We start from the raw sequence: 18399 nt of genomic DNA, 5'->3' as shown, positions 1-18399 counted from the left end.
GGAGTTTAAATTTTTGTCAGCAGTTCTATTGTTTATAGTTTACCTAAAACATTTACAATTATTGTTTTATCGGCGATGGGTTGTAATAATAACGTTTTTTGTTTTGTTTTTCGTTCTTGCTAAGGTGTGGTTTTTCTATTCACACGACAATACAAGCTACTACATTTCCCACAATTAATTTGGTTATCGTCTTGGGGGTTTTTGTTGTCGGTGATTGGTCAGTGTTTAAGGAAGATAAGGGGCGTTATCTACAGGTGTTTTAACCAATCGGTGCTACGGATATGAATTTCCCGCTCGGTAATTGGCCCATTTTTTGGTTGAAAACTTTCCCGTGATGCTTTGTTTCCGTCCGAATTCAAACTCGTCAGGACCAATCACAGGCGGCTGAAACGAACAGACCAGCATTTAAACTAACAGCTAGCTTTAGTCGACGCTGTTGTTAATAAATAAACGACGAGCAAAGTAGTAACAACGGTGAGGTGTTGTTTATATTATAATTCAATTATATTAAAGTTAAAAAATCGATTTGATTCTTGGGTATCGTACGTAAAAAAAAATGTAAGCGAACAGTTTGGTAAAACATTTGGTTTAGTTTTGATTTGAATTCAGTGGGTTACTCGGAAGGCTAGCTAGCTAGCTAGTTAGCCCTGTCTAAAGTGAGGTAGATTAGCATAACCTTTTTTTTTTTTCTTTCTTTTTGTTGTGTATTGGATTTTTATTTATTTTAAATTGTCTTTTTTTTTTTTTTGTCAACATATCTTTATATATTTTTGTTGCTTTCGAAGGGCACTTTATTTATTTATTTATTATTATTATTAAAAATGAGTGCACCTGTAGCCAAGGCGACGAATCCGTCGACAAACGTCGACCCCAAATCGGCACCTCTCAAAGAAATCCCGGATATTCTTATAGATCCTCGGACGTTCAAAAAATACACCCGGGGAAGATTTCTTGGTAAAGGTGGTTTTGCTAAATGCTACGAAATCACAGATATGGAAACGAAAGAAGTTTTCGCCGGTAAAGTCGTCCCTAAATCCATGATTCTCAAGCCTCATCAGAGGGAAAAAATGAGCTCTGAAATCGCCATTCACAAGAGTCTCGACAATCCTCACATTGTTGGATTTCACGGATTTTTCGAGGATGATGATTTTGTTTTTGTCGTTTTGGAAATTTGCAGACGAAGGGTGAGTTGGATTTCTGATTATATAATTTAATTTTTTTTTAACTTAGTTTTAATAATAATAAGTTTTAATTAATAATGTTTTTTTAGGAGCTACTGTATCTAGTTTTGGACACTTCCTAGTCTAGGAAGGACATGTAAAATGTAATGTAAATGAAACCTAACGCTCAACATGACTAGCTACTTGAATTAACAAGACTTGTTGTTTAAAACACAACTTGTCCCCCTCCTTTTCAAGGTGACTAACTAGGATTGCATAAGTACTTAGATTTTATATATAGTTTGTGCTTTTGAATTGAAAAGTTATTTACAACTCTTGAACTTTCTTTAAAAAAACTAGTCCGCCCCTTTTTTGATTTATGATTTTGTACAAACTACTAAAAACTGTTTTTTTCTTGGCATGACAACTTAGACTAAGTACATTGTCCGTCCCGTCCCCTCTTCCAATCAGACATTCAGAAGTAAACCCTAAAAAATACAAGTTAACCCCAGTGATATAACAGTTGCTAAACCCCTCCATTTCTCTGTCCCCCCCCCCCTCTCTCAGTCTCTGTTGGAGCTGCATAAGCGTCGTAAGGCGGTAACGGAGCCCGAGGCCCGTTATTATATGATGCAGCTGGTAAAAGGCTGTCAGTACCTCCACGACAACAGAGTGATACACAGAGACCTGAAACTGGGGAACATCTTCCTCAGCGACGACATGGACGTTAAGATAGGTACGCAGCGCACACACACACACACACACACATTAATATACACACTCCACACACACACACACACACACTTGGTGAGCCGGTCCAGAATGTACACACACACACACACACCTCTGTACAGCACCTTGTCTAAACACCTATCTGTCTCTCCTCCTCCTCCAAGGTGACTTTGGCCTCGCCACAAAGATAGAATTCGAAGGGGAACGTAAGAAGACGTTATGCGGGACGCCGAACTACATCGCCCCGGAGGTCCTCTGTAAGAAAGGCCACAGTTTCGAGGTCGACGTCTGGTCTCTGGGCTGTATCCTGTAAGTGGAACGTAGACGAGCTTAGCTACTGGGGTAATAAATAAATGTATATTTGATCAGGTATGTTTGCAGGGTTTTTTTGTACTGTGTTTATCGTTACATTCGGTACATTTTTAACGAGAGAGTTTGGGCATCGAAAAATGACATTGGTATCTGTTTTCAAAGTCGTTCTGGTCGCAATAAATTAAAACTAAACAATATACCACATTAATGCTTGCGAATACAGATATTTAATACTGTATCTGGGGGGTTCCCCCAGTAGTGGTCTAGATCTGAGGGGGGGGGCCCCACCAGTAGTGGTCTGTATCTGAGGGGGGTGTCCCCCAGTAGTGGTCTGTATCTGAGGGGGGGGTCCCCCACCAGTAGTGGTCTGTATCTGAGGGGGGGGTCCCCCACCAGTAGTGGTCTGTATCTGAGGGGGGGGTCCCCCACCAGTAGTGGTCTGTATCTGGGGGGGTGGGGTCCCCCCCAGTAGTGGTCTGTATTGTAACAGGCCTCGTCTCTCTCAGGTACACGCTGCTGGTCGGTAAACCTCCGTTTGAGACGACGTGTCTGAAGGAAACCTACAACCGAATCAAAAAGAACAATTACACTATTCCCTGGGTGAGTTACTACCGTATTATACCACTACATTATCCCCCTGGGTGAGTAAACGCCGTATTATACCACTACATTATCCCCCTGGGTGAGTAAACGCCGTATTATACCACTGGGGTTATCCCCCTGGGGGAGTTAACGCCGTATTATACCACTACATTATCCCTCTGGGTGAGTTAACACCGTATTATACCACTACATTATCCCTCTGGGTGAGTTACCACCGTATTATACCACTACATTATCCCCCTGGGTGAGACCACTACATTATCCCCCTGGGTGAGACCCCTACATTATCCCCCTGGGTGAGTTAACGCTGTATTATACCACTACATTATCCCCCTGGGTGAGTACCGCTACATTATCCCCCTGGGTGAGTACCGCTACATTATCCCCCTGGGTGAGTACCACTATATTATCTCCCTGGGTGAGTTAACACACCGTATTATACTACTACATTATCTCCCTGGGTGAGTTAACACACCGTATTATACTACTACATTATCTCCCTGGGTGAGTTAACACACCGTATTATACCACTACATTATCTCCCTGGGTGAGTTAATACACCGTATTATACCACTACATTATCCCCCTGGGTGAGTTAACACATTGAAGGTGTCAATTACCTTAATAATTCAAAGGTCATTCGTGCTGATTTCCAGTTTTCGTCACAAAATCTTCTCTCCGTTTGTCCTGTTTTTTAAAATCCTGTTTCTGTAGCAAATCAACCCCGTGGCAGCGTCTCTGATCAAGCGAATGCTCCACGCCGACCCTTCCCAGCGTCCCACCGTCTCCCAGCTGCAGACGGACGAGTTCTTCACCGAGGGTTACACCCCCTTACGTCTCCCCACCACCTGCCTGACCGTCCCGCCGCGCTTCTCCATCGCTCCCTCGTCTCTGGAGCCCGGCCAGAGGCGCCCGCTCACCGCTCTCAACAACAAAGGTTAGGCTTCACACGACGTAGGACGCTGTGGTCTAGTGTCTCTCTCTCCTTTCCTAACTTCCTTTCCTTCAGCGTTGGGGTCTAGTCTCGGTCTCCTTTCCTCCCTTCCTTTCTTTCAGCCCAGGGGTCTAGTGTCGGCCTCTTCTCTTAAGCGGAGGGTCTAGTGTCGGCCTCTTCCTTCCTTTCCTCCCTTCCTTTCCTTCGGCGGGGGGTCTAGTGTCGTCCTCTTGTCTTCATTAGGGACGGAGAAGGTGGAGCAGAAAGACGAGCCGCTGCTCAGAGAGATTCCAGAGGCGACAGACTGTCACCTGAATGACCTGCTGCAGCAACTGGACACCTGCAACGCTGCCAAGCCCTCGGAGAGAGGACTCGTACGCATGGGTACGACACACACACACACAATGCCGAGAGAGAGACGCACATACTTGCATGGGTACGACACACTGTCAAGTCCTCCGAGGACTCGTTCCCATGGGTACGACACACTGTCTAGTCCTCGGAGGACTCGTTCCCATGTGTACGACACACTGTCTAGTCCTCGGAGGACTCGTTCCCATGGGTACGAGACACAGCCCAACATATTGACCTTTGACCCCTGTGTTTCCAGAGGAGGCCGAGGACCCAGCCTGTGTCCCCATCTTCTGGATCAGCAAGTGGGTCGACTACAGCGACAAATACGGACTGGGTAACAACTGTTACCATGTCAACCCTCTCTCTCTCTGTTACCATGTCAACCCTCTCTCTCTCTCTCTCTCTCTGTTACCATGTCGAACCTGTCTCTCTCTCTCTCTGTTACCATGTCGAACCTGTCTCTCTCTGTTACCATGTCGAACCTGTCTCTCTCTCTCTCTGTTACCATGTCGAACCTGTCTCTCTCTCTCTCTCTGTTACCATGTCGAACCTGTCTCTCTCTCTCTGTTACCATGTCGAACCTGTCTCTCTCTCTCTCTCTCTCTCTCTCTCTCTGTTACCATGTCGACCCCTCTCTCTCTCTCTCTCTCTCTCTGTTACCATGTCGACCCCTCTCTCTCTCTCTCTGTTACCATGTCGACCCTGTCTCTCTCTCTCTGTTACCATGTCGAACCCCCCCGTCTCTCTCTCTCTCTCTCTCTCTGTTACCATGTCAACCCCCTCTCTCTGTTACCGTGTCGACCCCCTCTCTCTATGTCGACCCCCTCTCTCTCACATGTCGTCTCTCTCTCTCTCTCTGTTACCATGTCGACCCCCCTCTCTCTCTGTCACCATGTCGACCCCCTCTCTCTCTCTCTCTCTCTTTCTCTCACCATGTCGACCCCTCTCTCTCTCTCACCATGTCGACCCCCTCTCTCTCTCTCTCTCTCTCTCTCTCACCATGTCGACCCCCTCTCTCTCTCTCTGTTACCATGTCGAACCCTCTCTCTTCTCTCTCTCTCTCTGTTACCATGTCGAACCCTCTCTCTTCTCTCTCTCTCTCTCTCTGTTACCATGTCGAACCCTCTCTTCACTCTCTCTCTCTCTGTTACCATGTCGACCCCTCTCTCTCTCTCTCTGTTACCATGTCGACCCCTCTCTCTCTCTCTCTGTTACCATGTCGACCCCTCTCTCTCTCTCTCTGTTACCATGTCGACCCCCTCTCTCTCTCTCTCTGTTACCATGTCGACCCCCTCTCTCTCTCTCTCTTACCATGTTGACCCCCTCTCTCTCTCTCTCTTACCATGTTGACCCCCTCTCTCTCTCTCTCTTACCATGTTGACCCCCTCTCTCTCTCTCTCTTACCATGTTGACCCCCTCTCTCTCTCTCTCTCTGTTACCATGTTGACCCCCTCTCTCTCTCTCTCTCTGTTACCATGTCGACCCCCTCTCTCTCTCTCTGTTACCATGTCGACTCTCTCTCTCTCTCTTTCTCTCACCATGTCGACCCCCTCTCTCTCTCTCTCACCATGTCGACCCCTCTCTCTCTCTCTCTCTCTCTCACCATGTCGACCCCCTCTCTCTCTCTCTCTCTGTTACCATGTCGAACCCTCTCTCTCTCTCTCTCTCTGTTACCATGTCGAACCCTCTCTTCACTCTCTCTCTCTCTCTGTTACCATGTCGACCCCTCTCTCTCTCTCTCTGTTACCATGTCGACCCCTCTCTCTCTCTCTCTGTTACCATGTCGACCCCTCTCTCTCTCTCTCTGTTACCATGTCGACCCCCTCTCTCTCTCTCTCTCTGTTACCATGTCGACCCCCTCTCTCTCTCTCTCTCTGTTACCATGTTGACCCCCTCTCTCTCTCTCTCTTACCATGTTGACCCCCTCTCTCTCTCTCTCTTACCATGTTGACCCCCTCTCTCTCTCTCTGTTACCATGTTGACCCCCTCTCTCTCTCTCTCTCTGTTACCATGTCGACCCCCCCTCTCTCTCTCTCTGTTACCATGTCGACTCTCTCTCTCTCTGTTACCATGTCGACTCTCTCTCTCTCTCTGTTACCATGTCGACCCCCTCTCTCTCTCTCTCTCACCATGTCGACCCCCTCTCTCTCTCTCTCTGTTACCATGTCGAACCCTCTCTCTTCTCTCTCTCTCTCTCTCTCTCTCGCTCTCTGTTACCATGTCGACCCCCCCTCTCGCTCTCTCTTACCATGTCGACCCCCCCCTCTCTCTCTCTCTGTTACCATGTCGACCCCCTCTCTCTCTCTCTCTGTTACCATGTCGACCCCCTCTCTCTCTCTCTCTGTTACCATGTCGACCCCCTCTCTCTCTCTCTCTGTTACCATGTCGACCCCTCTCTCTCTCTCTCTGTTACCATGTCGACCCCCTCTCTCTCTCTCTCTGTTACCATGTCGACCCCTCTCTCTCTCTCTCTCTGTTACCATGTCGACCCCCTCTCTCTCTCTCTCTCTGTTACCATGTCGACCCCTCTCTCTCTCTCTCTGTTACCATGTCGACCCCTCTCTCTCTCTCTGTTACCATGTCGACCCCTCTCTCTCTCTCTGTTACCATGTCGACCCTCTCTCTCTCTCTCTTACCATGTCGACCCTCTCTCTCTCTCTCTCTCTCTTACCATGTCGACCCCCCTCTCTCTCTGTTACCATGTCGACCCCTCTCTCTCTCTCTCTGTTACCATGTCGACCCCCTCTCTCTCTCTCTCTGTTACCATGTCGAACCCCCTCTCTCTATGTCGACCCCTCTCTCTCACCATGTCGTCTCTCTCTCTCTCTCTGTTACCATGTCGACCCCGTCTCTCTCTCGCTCTCTCTGTTACCATGTCGACCCCCTCTCTCTCTCTCTCTTACCTTGTCGACCCCCTCTCTCTCTCTCTCTGTTACCATGTCGACCCCCTCTCTCTCTCTCTTACCATGTCGACCCCCTCTCTCTCTCTCCCTCTCTCTCTCTCTTACCATGTCGACCCCCTCTCTCTCTCTCTCTGTTACCATGTCGACCCCTCTCTCTCTCACCATGTCGACCCCTCTCTCTCTCTCTCTCTCACCATGTCGACCCCTCTCTCTCTCTCTCTCACCATGTCGACCCCTCTCTCTCTCTCTCTCACCATGTCGACCCCTCTCTCTCTCTCTCTCACCATGTCGACCCCCCTCTCTCTCTCTCTCACCATGTCGACCCCTCTCTCTCTCACCATGTCGACCCCCTCTCTCTCTCACCATGTCGACCCCTCTCTCTCTCTCTCTCTCACCATGTCGACCCCTCTCTCTCTCTCTCTCTCACCATGTCGACCCCTCTCTCTCTCACCATGTCGACCCCTCTCTCTCTCTCTTACCATGTCGACCCCCTCTCTCTCTCTCTCTGTTACCATGTCGACCCCCCTCTCTCTCTCTGTTACCATGTCGACCCCCCCCTCTCTCTCTCTCTTACCATGTCGACCCCCCCTCTCTCTCTCTTACCATGTCGACCCCCTCTCTCTCTCTCTTACCATGTCGACCCCCCCTCTCTCTCTCTTACCATGTCGACCCCCCTCTCTCTCTCTGTTACCATGTCGACTCCCCCCCTCTCTCTCTCTGTTACCATGTCGACCCCCTCTCTCTCTGTTACCATGTCGACCCCCCCCCCCTCTCTCTCTCTCTCTCTCTGTTACCATGTCGAACCCTCTCTCTCTCTCTCTCGTTACCATGTCGACCCCCCCTCTCTCTCTCTCTCTCTTACCATGTCGACCCCTCTCTCTCTCTCTTACCATGTCGACCCCTCTCTCTCTCTCTTACCATGTCGACCCCCTCTCTCTCTCTCTTACCATGTCGACCCCCTCTCTCTCTCTTACCATGTCGACCCCCTCTCTCTCTCTCTGTTACCATGTCGACCCCCTCTCTCTCTCTCTGTTACCATGTCGACCCCCCCCTCTCTCTCTCTCTCTGTTACCATGTCGACCCCCCTTCTCTCTCTCTCTCTCTTACCATGTCGACCCCCTCTCTCTCTCTTACCATGTCGACCCCCCTCTCTCTCTCTTACCATGTCGACCCCCCCTCTCTCTCTCTTACCATGTCGACCCCCCTCTCTCTCTCTTACCATGTCGACCCCTCTCTCTCTCTTACCATGTCGACCCCCCTCTCTCTCTCTCTCTGTTACCATGTCGACCCCCTCTCTCTCTCTGTTACCATGTCGACCCCCCCTCTCTCTCTCTCTTACCATGTCGACCCCCTCTCTCTCTCTGTTACCATGTCGACCCCCCCCTCTCTCTCTCTCTCTTACCATGTCGACCCCCCTCTCTCTCTCTCTCTCTGTTACCATGTCGAACCCTCTCTCTCTCTCTCTCTCTGTTACCATGTCGAACCCTCTCTCTCTCTCTCTGTTACCATGTCGACCCCCTCTCTCTCTCTTACCATGTCGACCCCCCCTCTCTCTCTCTCTCTTACCATGTCGACCCCCTCTCTCTCTCTGTTACCATGTCGACCCCTCTCTCTCTCTGTTACCATGTCGACCCCTCTCTCTCTCTGTTACCATGTCGACCCCCTCTCTCTCTCTCTGTTACCATGTCGACCCCCCCTCTCTCTCTCTCTTACCATGTCGACCCCCCTCTCTCTCTCTCTTACCATGTCGACCCCCTCTCTCTCTCTCTCACCATGTCGACCCCCTCTCTCTCTCTCTCACCATGTCGACCCCCCCTCTCTCTCTCTCACCATGTCGACCCCTCTCTCTCTCTCTCACCATGTCGACCCCCCTCTCTCTCTGTTACCATGTCGACCCCTCTCTCTCTCTGTTACCATGTCGAACCTCTCTCTCTCTCTCTGTTACCATGTCGAACCCTCTCTCTCTCTCTCTGTTACCATGTCGAACCCTCTCTCTCTCTCTTACCATGTCGAACCCCCTCTCTCTCTCTTACCATGTCGACCCCTCTCTCTCTCTTACCATGTCGAACCCCTCTCTCTCTCTTACCATGTCGAACCCCTCTCTCTCTCTTACCATGTCGAACCCCTCTCTCTCTCTTACCATGTCGACCCCTCTCTCTCTCTTACCATGTCGACCCCCTCTCTCTCTCTTACCATGTCGACCCCTCTCTCTCTCTTACCATGTCGACCCCCTCTCTCTCTCTTACCATGTCGACCCCCTCTCTCTCTTACCATGTCGACCCCTCTCTCTCTCTTACCATGTCGACCCCCTCTCTCTCTCTTACCATGTCGACCCCCTCTCTCTCTCTTACCATGTCGACCCTCTCTCTCTCTTACCATGTCGACCCCTCTCTCTCTCTTACCATGTCGACCTCTCTCTCTCTCTTACCATGTCGACCCCCTCTCTCTCTCTCTCTCACCATGTCGACCCCTCTCTCTCTCTCTTACCATGTCGACCCCCTCTCTCTCTCTCTTACCATGTCGACCCCTCTCTCTCTCTCTGTTACCATGTCGACCCCTCTCTCTCTCTCTCTGTTACCATGTCGACCCCTCTCTCTCTCTCTCTCTGTTACCATGTCGACCCCTCTCTCTCTCTCTCTCTCTGTTACCATGTCGACCCCTCTCTCTCTCTCTCTCTGTTACCATGTCGACCCCTCTCTCTCTCTCTGTTACCATGTCGACCCCTCTCTCTCTCTCTGTTACCATGTCGACCCCTCTCTCTCTCTCTGTTACCATGTCGACCCCTCTCTCTGTTACCATGTCGACCCCTCTCTCTGTTACCATGTCGACCCCCTCTCTCTCTGTTACCATGTCGACCCCCTCTCTCTGTTACCATGTCGACCCCTCTCTCTCTCTCTGTTACCATGTCGACCCCCTCTCTCTCTCTGTTACCATGTCGAACCCTCTCTCTCTCTCTCTGTTACCATGTCGAACCCACTCTCTCTCTCTCTCTGTTACCATGTCGAACCCTCTCTCTCTCTCTGTTACCATGTCGAACCCTCTCTCTCTCTCTCTGTTACCATGTCGAACCCTCTCTCTCTCTTACCATGTCGACCCCTCTCTCTCTCTTACCATGTCGACCCCCTCTCTCTCTCTTACCATGTCGACCCCCCTCTCTCTCTCTTACCATGTCGACCCCCCCTCTCTCTCTCTTACCATGTCGACCCCCCTCTCTCTCTCTTACCATGTCGACCCCCTCTCTCTCTCTTACCATGTCGACCCCCTCTCTCTCTCTTACCATGTCGACCCCCCCTCTCTCTCTCTCTCTCTCTCACCATGTCGACCCCCTCTCTCTCTTACCATGTCGACCCCTCTCTCTCTTACCATGTCGACCCCCTCTCTCTCTCTTACCATGCTCGACCCCCCTCTCTCTCTCTCTCTTACCATGTCGACCCCCCTCTCTCTCTCTCTCTCACCATGTCGACCCCCCTCTCTCTCTCTCTCACCATGTCGACCCCTCTCTCTCTCTCTGTTACCATGTCGACCCCCTCTCTCTCTCTCTGTTACCATGTCGACCCCCTCTCTCTCTCTCTCTCTGTTACCATGTCGACCCCCTCTCTCTCTCTCTCTCTCGTTACCATGTCGACCCCCTCTCTCTCTCTCTGTTACCATGTCGACCCCTCTCTCTCTCTGTTACCATGTCGACCCTCTCTCTCTGTTACCATGTCGACCCCCTCTCTCTCTGTTACCATGTCGACCCCTCTCTCTCTGTTACCATGTCGACCCCCTCTCTCTCTGTTACCATGTCGACCCCCTCTCTCTCTGTTACCATGTCGACCCCCTCTCTCTCTCTGTTACCATGTCGAACCCTCTCTCTCTCTCTCTGTTACCATGTCGAACCCTCTCTCTCTCTCTGTTACCATGTCGACCCCCTCTCTCTCTGTTACCATGTCGACCCCCCTCTCTCTCTCTTACCATGTCGAACCCTCTCTCTCTCTCTCTGTTACCATGTCGAACCCTCTCTCTCTCTCTCTTACCATGTCGACCCCCTCTCTCTCTCTTACCATGTCGACCCCCTCTCTCTCTCTTACCATGTCGACCCCCCTCTCTCTCTCTCTCTCACCATGTCGACCCCCCCCCTCTCTCTCTCTCTCACCATGTCGACCCCTCTCTCTCTCTCTCTCACCATGTCGACCCCCCTCTCTCTTACCATGTCGACCCCCTCTCTCTCTCTGTTACCATGTCGACCCCTCTCTCTCTCTCTCTGTTACCATGTCGACCCCCTCTCTCTCTCTGTTACCATGTCGACCCCTCTCTCTCTCTGTTACCATGCTCGACCCCCTCTCTCTCTGTTACCATGTCGACCCCCTCTCTCTCTCTGTTACCATGTCGACCCCCTCTCTCTCTCTGTTACCATGTCGACCCCCTCTCTCTCTGTTACCATGTCGACCCCTCTCTCTCTCTGTTACCATGTCGACCCCCTCTCTCTCTCTCTGTTACCATGTCGACCCTCTCTCTCTGTTACCATGTCGACCCCCTCTCTCTCTGTTACCATGTCGACCCCCTCTCTCTGTTACCATGTCGACCCCTCTCTCTGTTACCATGTCGACCCTCTCTCTCTGTTACCATGTCGACCCCCTCTCTCTCTGTTACCATGTCGACCCCTCTCTCTCTGTTACCATGTCGACCCCTCTCTCTCTGTTACCATGTCGACCCCTCTCTCTCTGTTACCATGTCGACCCCCTCTCTCTCTGTTACCATGTCGACCCCCTCTCTCTCTCTGTTACCATGTCGACCCCTCTCTCTCTCTCTGTTACCATGTTTCGACCCCCTCTCTCTCTCTGTGTTACCATGTCGAACCCCTCTCTCTCTCTCTGTTACCATGTCGACCCTCTCTCTCTCTCTGTTACCATGTCGACCCCTCTCTCTCTCTGTTACCATGTCGACCCCCTCTCTCTCTCTGTTACCATGTCGACCCCTCTCTCTCTCTCTGTTACCATGTCGACCTCTCTCTCTCTCTCTGTTACCATGTCGACCCCCTCTCTCTCTCTCTCTGTTACCATGTCGACCCCCTCTCTCTCTCTCTGTTACCATGTCGACTCCCTCTCTCTCTCTGTTACCATGTCGACCCCCTCTCTCTCTCTCTGTTACCATGTCGACCCCCTCTCTCTCTCTCTGTTACCATGTCGACCCCCTCTCTCTCTCTGTTACCATGTCGACCCCCTCTCTCTCTCTCTGTTACCATGTCGACCCTCTCTCTCTCTCTGTTACCATGTCGACCCCTCTCTCTCTCTGTTACCATGTCGACCCCCTCTCTCTCTCTCTGTTACCATGTCGACCCCTCTCTCTCTCTGTTACCATGTCGACCCCCCCTCTCTCTCTCTCTGTTACCATGTCGACCCCCCTCTCTCTCTCTGTTACCATGTCGACCCCCTCTCTCTCTGTTACCATGTCGACCCCCCTCTCTCTCTGTTACCATGTCGACCCCCCTCTCTCTCTGTTACCATGTCGACCTCTCTCTCTGTTACCATGTCGACCCCTCTCTCTCTGTTACCATGTCGACCCCTCTCTCTCTGTTACCATGTCGACCCCCTCTCTCTCTGTTACCATGTCGACCCCCTCTCTCTCTGTTACCATGTCGACCTCCTCTCTCTCTGTTACCATGTCGACCCCCTCTCTCTCTGTTACCATGCTCGACCCCCTCTCTCTCTGTTACCATGTCGACCCTCTCTCTCTCTGTTACCATGTCGACCCCCCTCTCTCTCTGTTACCATGTCGACCCCCTCTCTCTCTGTTACCATGTCGGCCCTCTCTCTGTTACCATGTCGACCCCCTCTCTCTCTGTTACCATGTCGACCCCCTCTCTCTCTCTCTCTGTGTTACCATGTCGACCCCCTCTCTCTCTCTCTGGTTACCATGTCGACCCCTCTCTCTCTCTGTGTTACCATGTCGACCCCCTCTCTCTCTCTCGTTACCATGTCGAACCCCTCTCTCTCTGTTACCATGTCGACCCCCTCTCTCTCTCTGTTACCATGTCGACCCCCTCTCTCTCTCTCTGTTACCATGTCGACCCCCTCTCTCTCTCTCTCTGTTACCATGTCGACCTCTCTCTCTCTCTCTGTTACCATGTCGAACTCTCTCTCTCTCTGTTACCATGTCGACCCCCTCTCTCTCTCTCTGTTACCATGTCGACCCCCTCTCTCTCTCTGTTACCATGTCGACCCCTCTCTCTCTCTCTGTTACCATGTCGACCCCTCTCTCTCTCTCTGTTACCATGTCGACCCCTCTCTCTCTCTCTGTTACCATGTTGACCCCCTCTCTCTCTCTCTGTTACCATGTCGACCCCTCTCTCTCTCTGTTACCATGTCGACCCCTCTCTCTCTCTCTGTTACCATGTCGACCCTCTCTCTCTCTCTGTTACCATGTCGACCCCCCTCTCTCTCTCTCTCTGTTACCATGTCGACCCCCTCTCTCTCTCTCTGTTACCATGTCGACCCCCTCTCTCTCTGTTACCATGTCGACCCCTCTCTCTCTCTGTTACCATGTCGACCCCCTCTCTCTCTGTTACCATGTCCCCTCTCTCTCTGTTACCATGTCGACCCCCTCTCTCTCTGTTACCATGTCGACCCCCTCTCTCTCTGTTACCATGTCGACCCCCCCCCTCTCTCTGTTACCATGTCGACCCCCCCTCTCTCTCTCTGTGTTACCATGTCGACCCCCTCTCTCTCTCTGTTACCATGTTTCGACCCCCTCTCTCTCTCTCTGTTACCATGTCGACCCCTCTCTCTCTCTCTGTTACCATGTCGACCCCTCTCTCTCTCTCTGTTACCATGTCGACCCCTCTCTCTCTCTGTTACCATGTGCCCCCCTCTCTCTCTCTCTGTTACCATGTCGACCCCCTCTCTCTCTCTCTGTTACCATGTCGACCCCTCTCTCTCTCTCTCTGTTACCATGTCGACCCCTCTCTCTCTCTCTCTCTGTTACCATGTCGACCCCCTCTCTCTCTCTCTCTGTTACCATGTCGACCCCTCTCTCTCTCTCTCTGTTACCATGTCGACCCCCTCTCTCTCTCTCTGTTACCATGTCGACCCCTCTCTCTCTCTCTGTTACCATGTCGACCCCTCTCTCTCTCTCTGTTACCATGTCGACCCCCTCTCTCTCTCTCTGTTACCATGTCGACCCCCTCTCTCTCTCTCTGTTACCATGTCGACCCCCTCTCTCTCTCTCTGTTACCATGTCGACCCCCTCTCTCTCTCTCTGTTACCATGTCGACCCCCTCTCTCTCTATGTTACCATGTTTCGACCCCCCCTCTCTCTCTCTCTGTTACCATGTCGACCCCCCTCTCTCTCTCTCTGTTACCATGTCGACCCCCTCTCTCTCTCTCTGTTACCATGTCGACCCCCTCTCTCTCTCTGTTACCATGTCGACCCCCCTCTCTCTCTCTCTGTTACCATGTCGACCCCCTCTCTCTCTCTGTTACCATGTCGACCCCTCTCTCTCTCTCTGTTACCATGTCGACCCCTCTCTCTCTCTGTTACCATGTCGACCCCCTCTCTCTCTGTTACCATGTCGGCCCCCTCTCTCTCTGTTACCATGTCGACCCCCTCTCTCTCTGTTACCATGTCGACCCCCTCTCTCTCTGTTACCATGTCGACCCCTCTCTCTCTCTGTGTTACCATGTCGACCCCCTCTCTCTCTCTGTGTTACCATGTCGACCCCTCTCTCTCTCTCTCTGTTACCATGTCGACCCCCTCTCTCTCTCTCTGTTACCATGTCGACCCCCCTCTCTCTCTCTCTGTTACCATGTCGACCCCTCTCTCTCTCTGTTACCATGTCGACCCCCTCTCTCTCTCTGTTACCATGTCGACCCCCCTCTCTCTCTGTCACCATGTCGAACCCCCGCTCTCTCTCACCATGTCGACCCCGTCTCTCTCTGTCACCATGTCGAACCCCCCGTCTCTCTCACCATGTCGACCCCGTCTCTCTCTCTCACCATGTCGACCCCCTCTCTCTCACCATGTCGACCCCCTCTCTCTCACCATGTCGACCCCCTCTCTCACCATGTCGACCCCCTCTCTCTCTCTCTCTGTTACCATGTCGAACCCTCTCTCTCTCACCATGTCGACCCCCTCTCTCTCTCACCATGTCGACCCCCTCTCTCTCTCACCATGTCGACCCTCTCTCTCTCACCATGTCGACCCCTCTCTCTCTCACCATGTCGACCCCCTCTCTCTCACCATGTCGACCCCTCTCTCTCACCATGTCGACCCCTCTCTCTCACCATGTCGACCCCCTCTCTCTCTCACCATGTCGACCCTCTCTCTCTCACCATGTCGACCCCTCTCTCTCTCACCATGTCGACCCCCTCTCTCTCACCATGTCGACCCCTCTCTCTCTCACCATGTCGACCCCTCTCTCTCTCACCATGTCGACCCCTCTCTCTCTCACCATGTCGACCCCCTCTCTCTCTCACCATGTCGACCCCCTCTCTCTCTCACCATGTCGACCCCTCTCTCTCTCACCATGTCGACCCCCTCTCTCTCTCACCATGTCGACCCCTCTCTCTCTCTCACCATGTCGACCCCCTCTCTCTCTCTCACCATGTCGACCCCCTCTCTCTCTCTTACCATGTCGACCTTCTCTCTCTCTCTCTCACCATGTCGACCTTCTCTCTCTCTCTCTCACCATGTCGACCCCCTCTCTCTCTCTCTCACCATGTCGACCCCCCTCTCTCTCTCTCTCTGTTACCATGTCGACCCCCTCTCTCTCTCTCACCAGGTCGACCCCTCTCTCTCTCACCATGTCGACCCCTCTCTCTCACCATTTCGACCCCCTCTCTCTCTCTTCTCTCTCTCTCTCTGTTACCATGTCGACCCCTCTCTCTCTCTCTCTGTTACCATGTCGACCCCTCTCTCTCTCTGTTACCATGTCGACCCCTCTCTCTCTCTGTTACCATGTCGACCCCCTCTCTCTCTCTCTGTTACCATGTCGACCCCTCTCTCTCTCTCTGTTACCATGTCGAACCCCCTCTCTCTCTCTCTGTTACCATGTCGACCCCTCTCTCTCTCTCTGTTACCATGTCGACCCCCTCTCTCTCTCTCTGTTACCATGTCGACCCCCTCTCTCTCTCTCTCTGTTACCATGTCGACCCCCTCTCTCTCTCTCTGTTACCATGTCGACCCCCTCTCTCTCTCTCTCTGTTACCATGTCGACCCCCTCTCTCTCTGTTACCATGTCGACCCCTCTCTCTCTCTCTCTGTTACCATGTCGACCCCCTCTCTCTCTCTCTGTTACCATGTCGACCCCCTCTCTCTCTCTCTGTTACCATGTCGACCCCCTCTCTCTCTCTCTGTTACCATGTCGACCCTCTCTCGCTCTCTCTCTGTTACCATGTCGACCCTCTCTCTCACCATGTCGACCCCCTCTTTCTCTCTCGACCCCCTCTCTCTATGTCGACCCCCTCTCTCTATGTCGACCCCCTCTCTCACCATGTCCGCCCTCTCTCTCTCTCTCTTACCATGTCAACCCTGTCTCCTCTCCTCCAGGTTATCAGCTGTGTGACAACAGCGTGGGCGTTTTGTTTAATGACTGTACCAGGATGATCATGTACGCCGACGGAGACAGTCTTCAGTACATCGACAAGATGGCCGCTGAGAGCTACCTCAGCGTCCGCTCCTACCCAGCTACGCTCTCCAAGAAGGTTAGCGTCTCGCCGCTAGTGCTTCTCTATGGCTGTGGCTAGCATCGGGCTAACTGTTGGATAGCGTCGTGATTAAAAAGTCCTTTAGCTCTTACCCAGCTACGCTATCCAAGAAGGTTAGCGTCTCGCCGCTAGTGCTTCTCTATGGCTGTGGCTAGCATCGGGCTAACTGTCGGATAGCGTCGGGATTAAAAAGTCCTTTAGCTCCTACCCAGCTACGCTATCCAAGAAGGTTAGCGTCTCGCCGCTAGTGCTTCTCTATGACTGTGGCTAGCATCGGGCAAACTGTCGGATAGCGTCTTCCCTCTCTACGTGTCTGTTAAAGGGTTAGAGCCTAGCTGACCTGTGACCTTTGACCCCTCCCTAGATCACGTTGTTGAAGTATTTCCGTAACTACATGTCGGAGCACCTTCTGAAGGCGGGCGCCAACATCACGCCGCGGGACGGGGACGAACTCGCCCGTCTGCCGTACCTCGGACACTGGTTCAGAACCAAGTCCGCCATCGTCCTCCACCTCACCAACGGCACCGTGCAGATCAACTTCTTCCAGGTACCCTCCTCTTCCTCCTTGTCTCTCTTCCTCCTCGTCTCTCTCTCTCTCTCCTCCTCCGCGCGTCTCTCTCTCTCTCCTCCCCTCCTCTCTGAGTATCTGTTGTCTGTTCTGCAGGACCACACCAAGTTAATCCTGTGTCCCCTGATGGGCGCCGTGTCCTTCATCGACGAGAAGAGAGACTTCAGGACGTACAAGACGTCTCTGATCCAGGAGTTTGGCTGCTGTAAAGAGCTGGCCAGCAGGATGAGTTACGCCAGACTGATGGTGGCCAAGCTACTGTCCTGCAAGTCCTCCACTCCTCGCTAACCAATCTCCTGTCCTCCTCTCTCTGGCCCCGCAGCCAATCACAGCCCAGCTGGAGGTCCACCCCCCCAGCCTCTAACTATAATCCACTTCCTGTTGTCTGCTGGCCAATCAGAGTGTGTCACAATAAGCCAGTTGGACTGCTGGATCTCCCCAACGGTCTCTAAATGTTGAAACAACGTCTTTTTTATTATAGTCACACAAGATCGGTCCCCCCCTACCTACCTGTCTGTCTCTCTGGTCACCAGTCTCTCTCTTTCTCCCCCCCTACCTGTCTGTCTCCCTGGTCACCAGTCTCTCCCCCCCCATCTGTCTGTCTCTCTGGTCACCAGTCTCTCTCTCCCCCCTACCTGTCTGTCTCTCTGGTCTCTGTTTCCCCTCAGGATGTTAAGTTAGACAAACATCCAGTCTGTAATCCACTTCTCTGTCTGGTCTGTAGTACGCTAGGTGTTGTGGGAATCGAACCGTGCTGACAGACCGTATCATGTACATGCTTCTCTACCTGTTTTTTTTACCTGTAGTTCCTCTTGTACAAATCTTTTCTCTCCAGGTTTAATTAAAATGTTTACATGTTTTGTTTTTTTAAAAGTTGAATTTTCTTCCACGTTAATAAAGTCTTGAAAGAGGTTGTTTTTTTTACTTGTTGTCGTGTTCATGTGAAGCAGATTAAACTCAAAGCATTATGGGTTGGAAGTTACTGTAAACCTAGAATGGAATCCATCTGAACGGGGCGTTACTGTAAACGTAGAATCCAACTGAACGGGGTTACTGTAAACCCAGAATCCAACTGAACAGGGTGTTACTGTAAACCTAGAATCCAGCTGAACAGGGCGTGTCCGTTACTGTAACCCTAGAATCCAGCTGA

The 18399-nt window shown here is 51.9% G+C and overlaps 1 protein-coding gene across 2 annotated transcripts; it reads left to right on the top strand.

Annotated features, from left to right (window-relative positions):
- Positions 1-397: 397 nt before the first annotated feature.
- Positions 398-18160, top strand: LOC106590979 (serine/threonine-protein kinase PLK1). Of its 2 annotated transcripts, XM_045713687.1 has the most exons (10): positions 398-1184; positions 1728-1896; positions 2057-2201; positions 2711-2804; positions 3522-3744; positions 3985-4125; positions 4352-4429; positions 16524-16678; positions 17046-17228; positions 17346-18160. In XM_045713687.1, exons 1-10 carry the CDS (start codon positions 822-824, stop codon positions 17535-17537), a joined length of 1743 nt encoding a protein of 580 aa, XP_045569643.1. In that variant the 5' UTR covers positions 398-821; the 3' UTR covers positions 17538-18160. The 2 variants fall into 2 exon arrangements, with proteins under 2 accessions (XP_045569643.1, XP_045569644.1); XM_045713688.1 differs by lacking the exons at positions 3985-4125; positions 4352-4429.
- Positions 18161-18399: the final 239 nt, after the last annotated feature.

This window comes from Salmo salar, unplaced genomic scaffold (assembly GCF_905237065.1).
Source record: "Salmo salar unplaced genomic scaffold, Ssal_v3.1, whole genome shotgun sequence".
NCBI lineage: Eukaryota > Metazoa > Chordata > Actinopteri > Salmoniformes > Salmonidae > Salmo > Salmo salar.
Note: the sequence above shows the minus strand (reverse complement) of the source record. Positions and strands in the feature narration are given on the sequence as shown.

Bases quoted from the DNA above. Each gene is read 5' to 3' on its own strand.
- LOC106590979 (XM_045713687.1), top strand. From the start codon at position 822: ATGAGTGCACCTGTAGCCAAGGCGACGAATCCGTCGACAAACGTCGAC. The intron at 1,897-2,056 runs GTACGCAGCGCA...TCCTCCTCCAAG, and splicing joins CGACATGGACGTTAAGATAG to GTGACTTTGGCCTCGCCACA. The intron at 16,679-17,045 runs GTTAGCGTCTCG...ACCCCTCCCTAG, and splicing joins CAGCTACGCTCTCCAAGAAG to ATCACGTTGTTGAAGTATTT.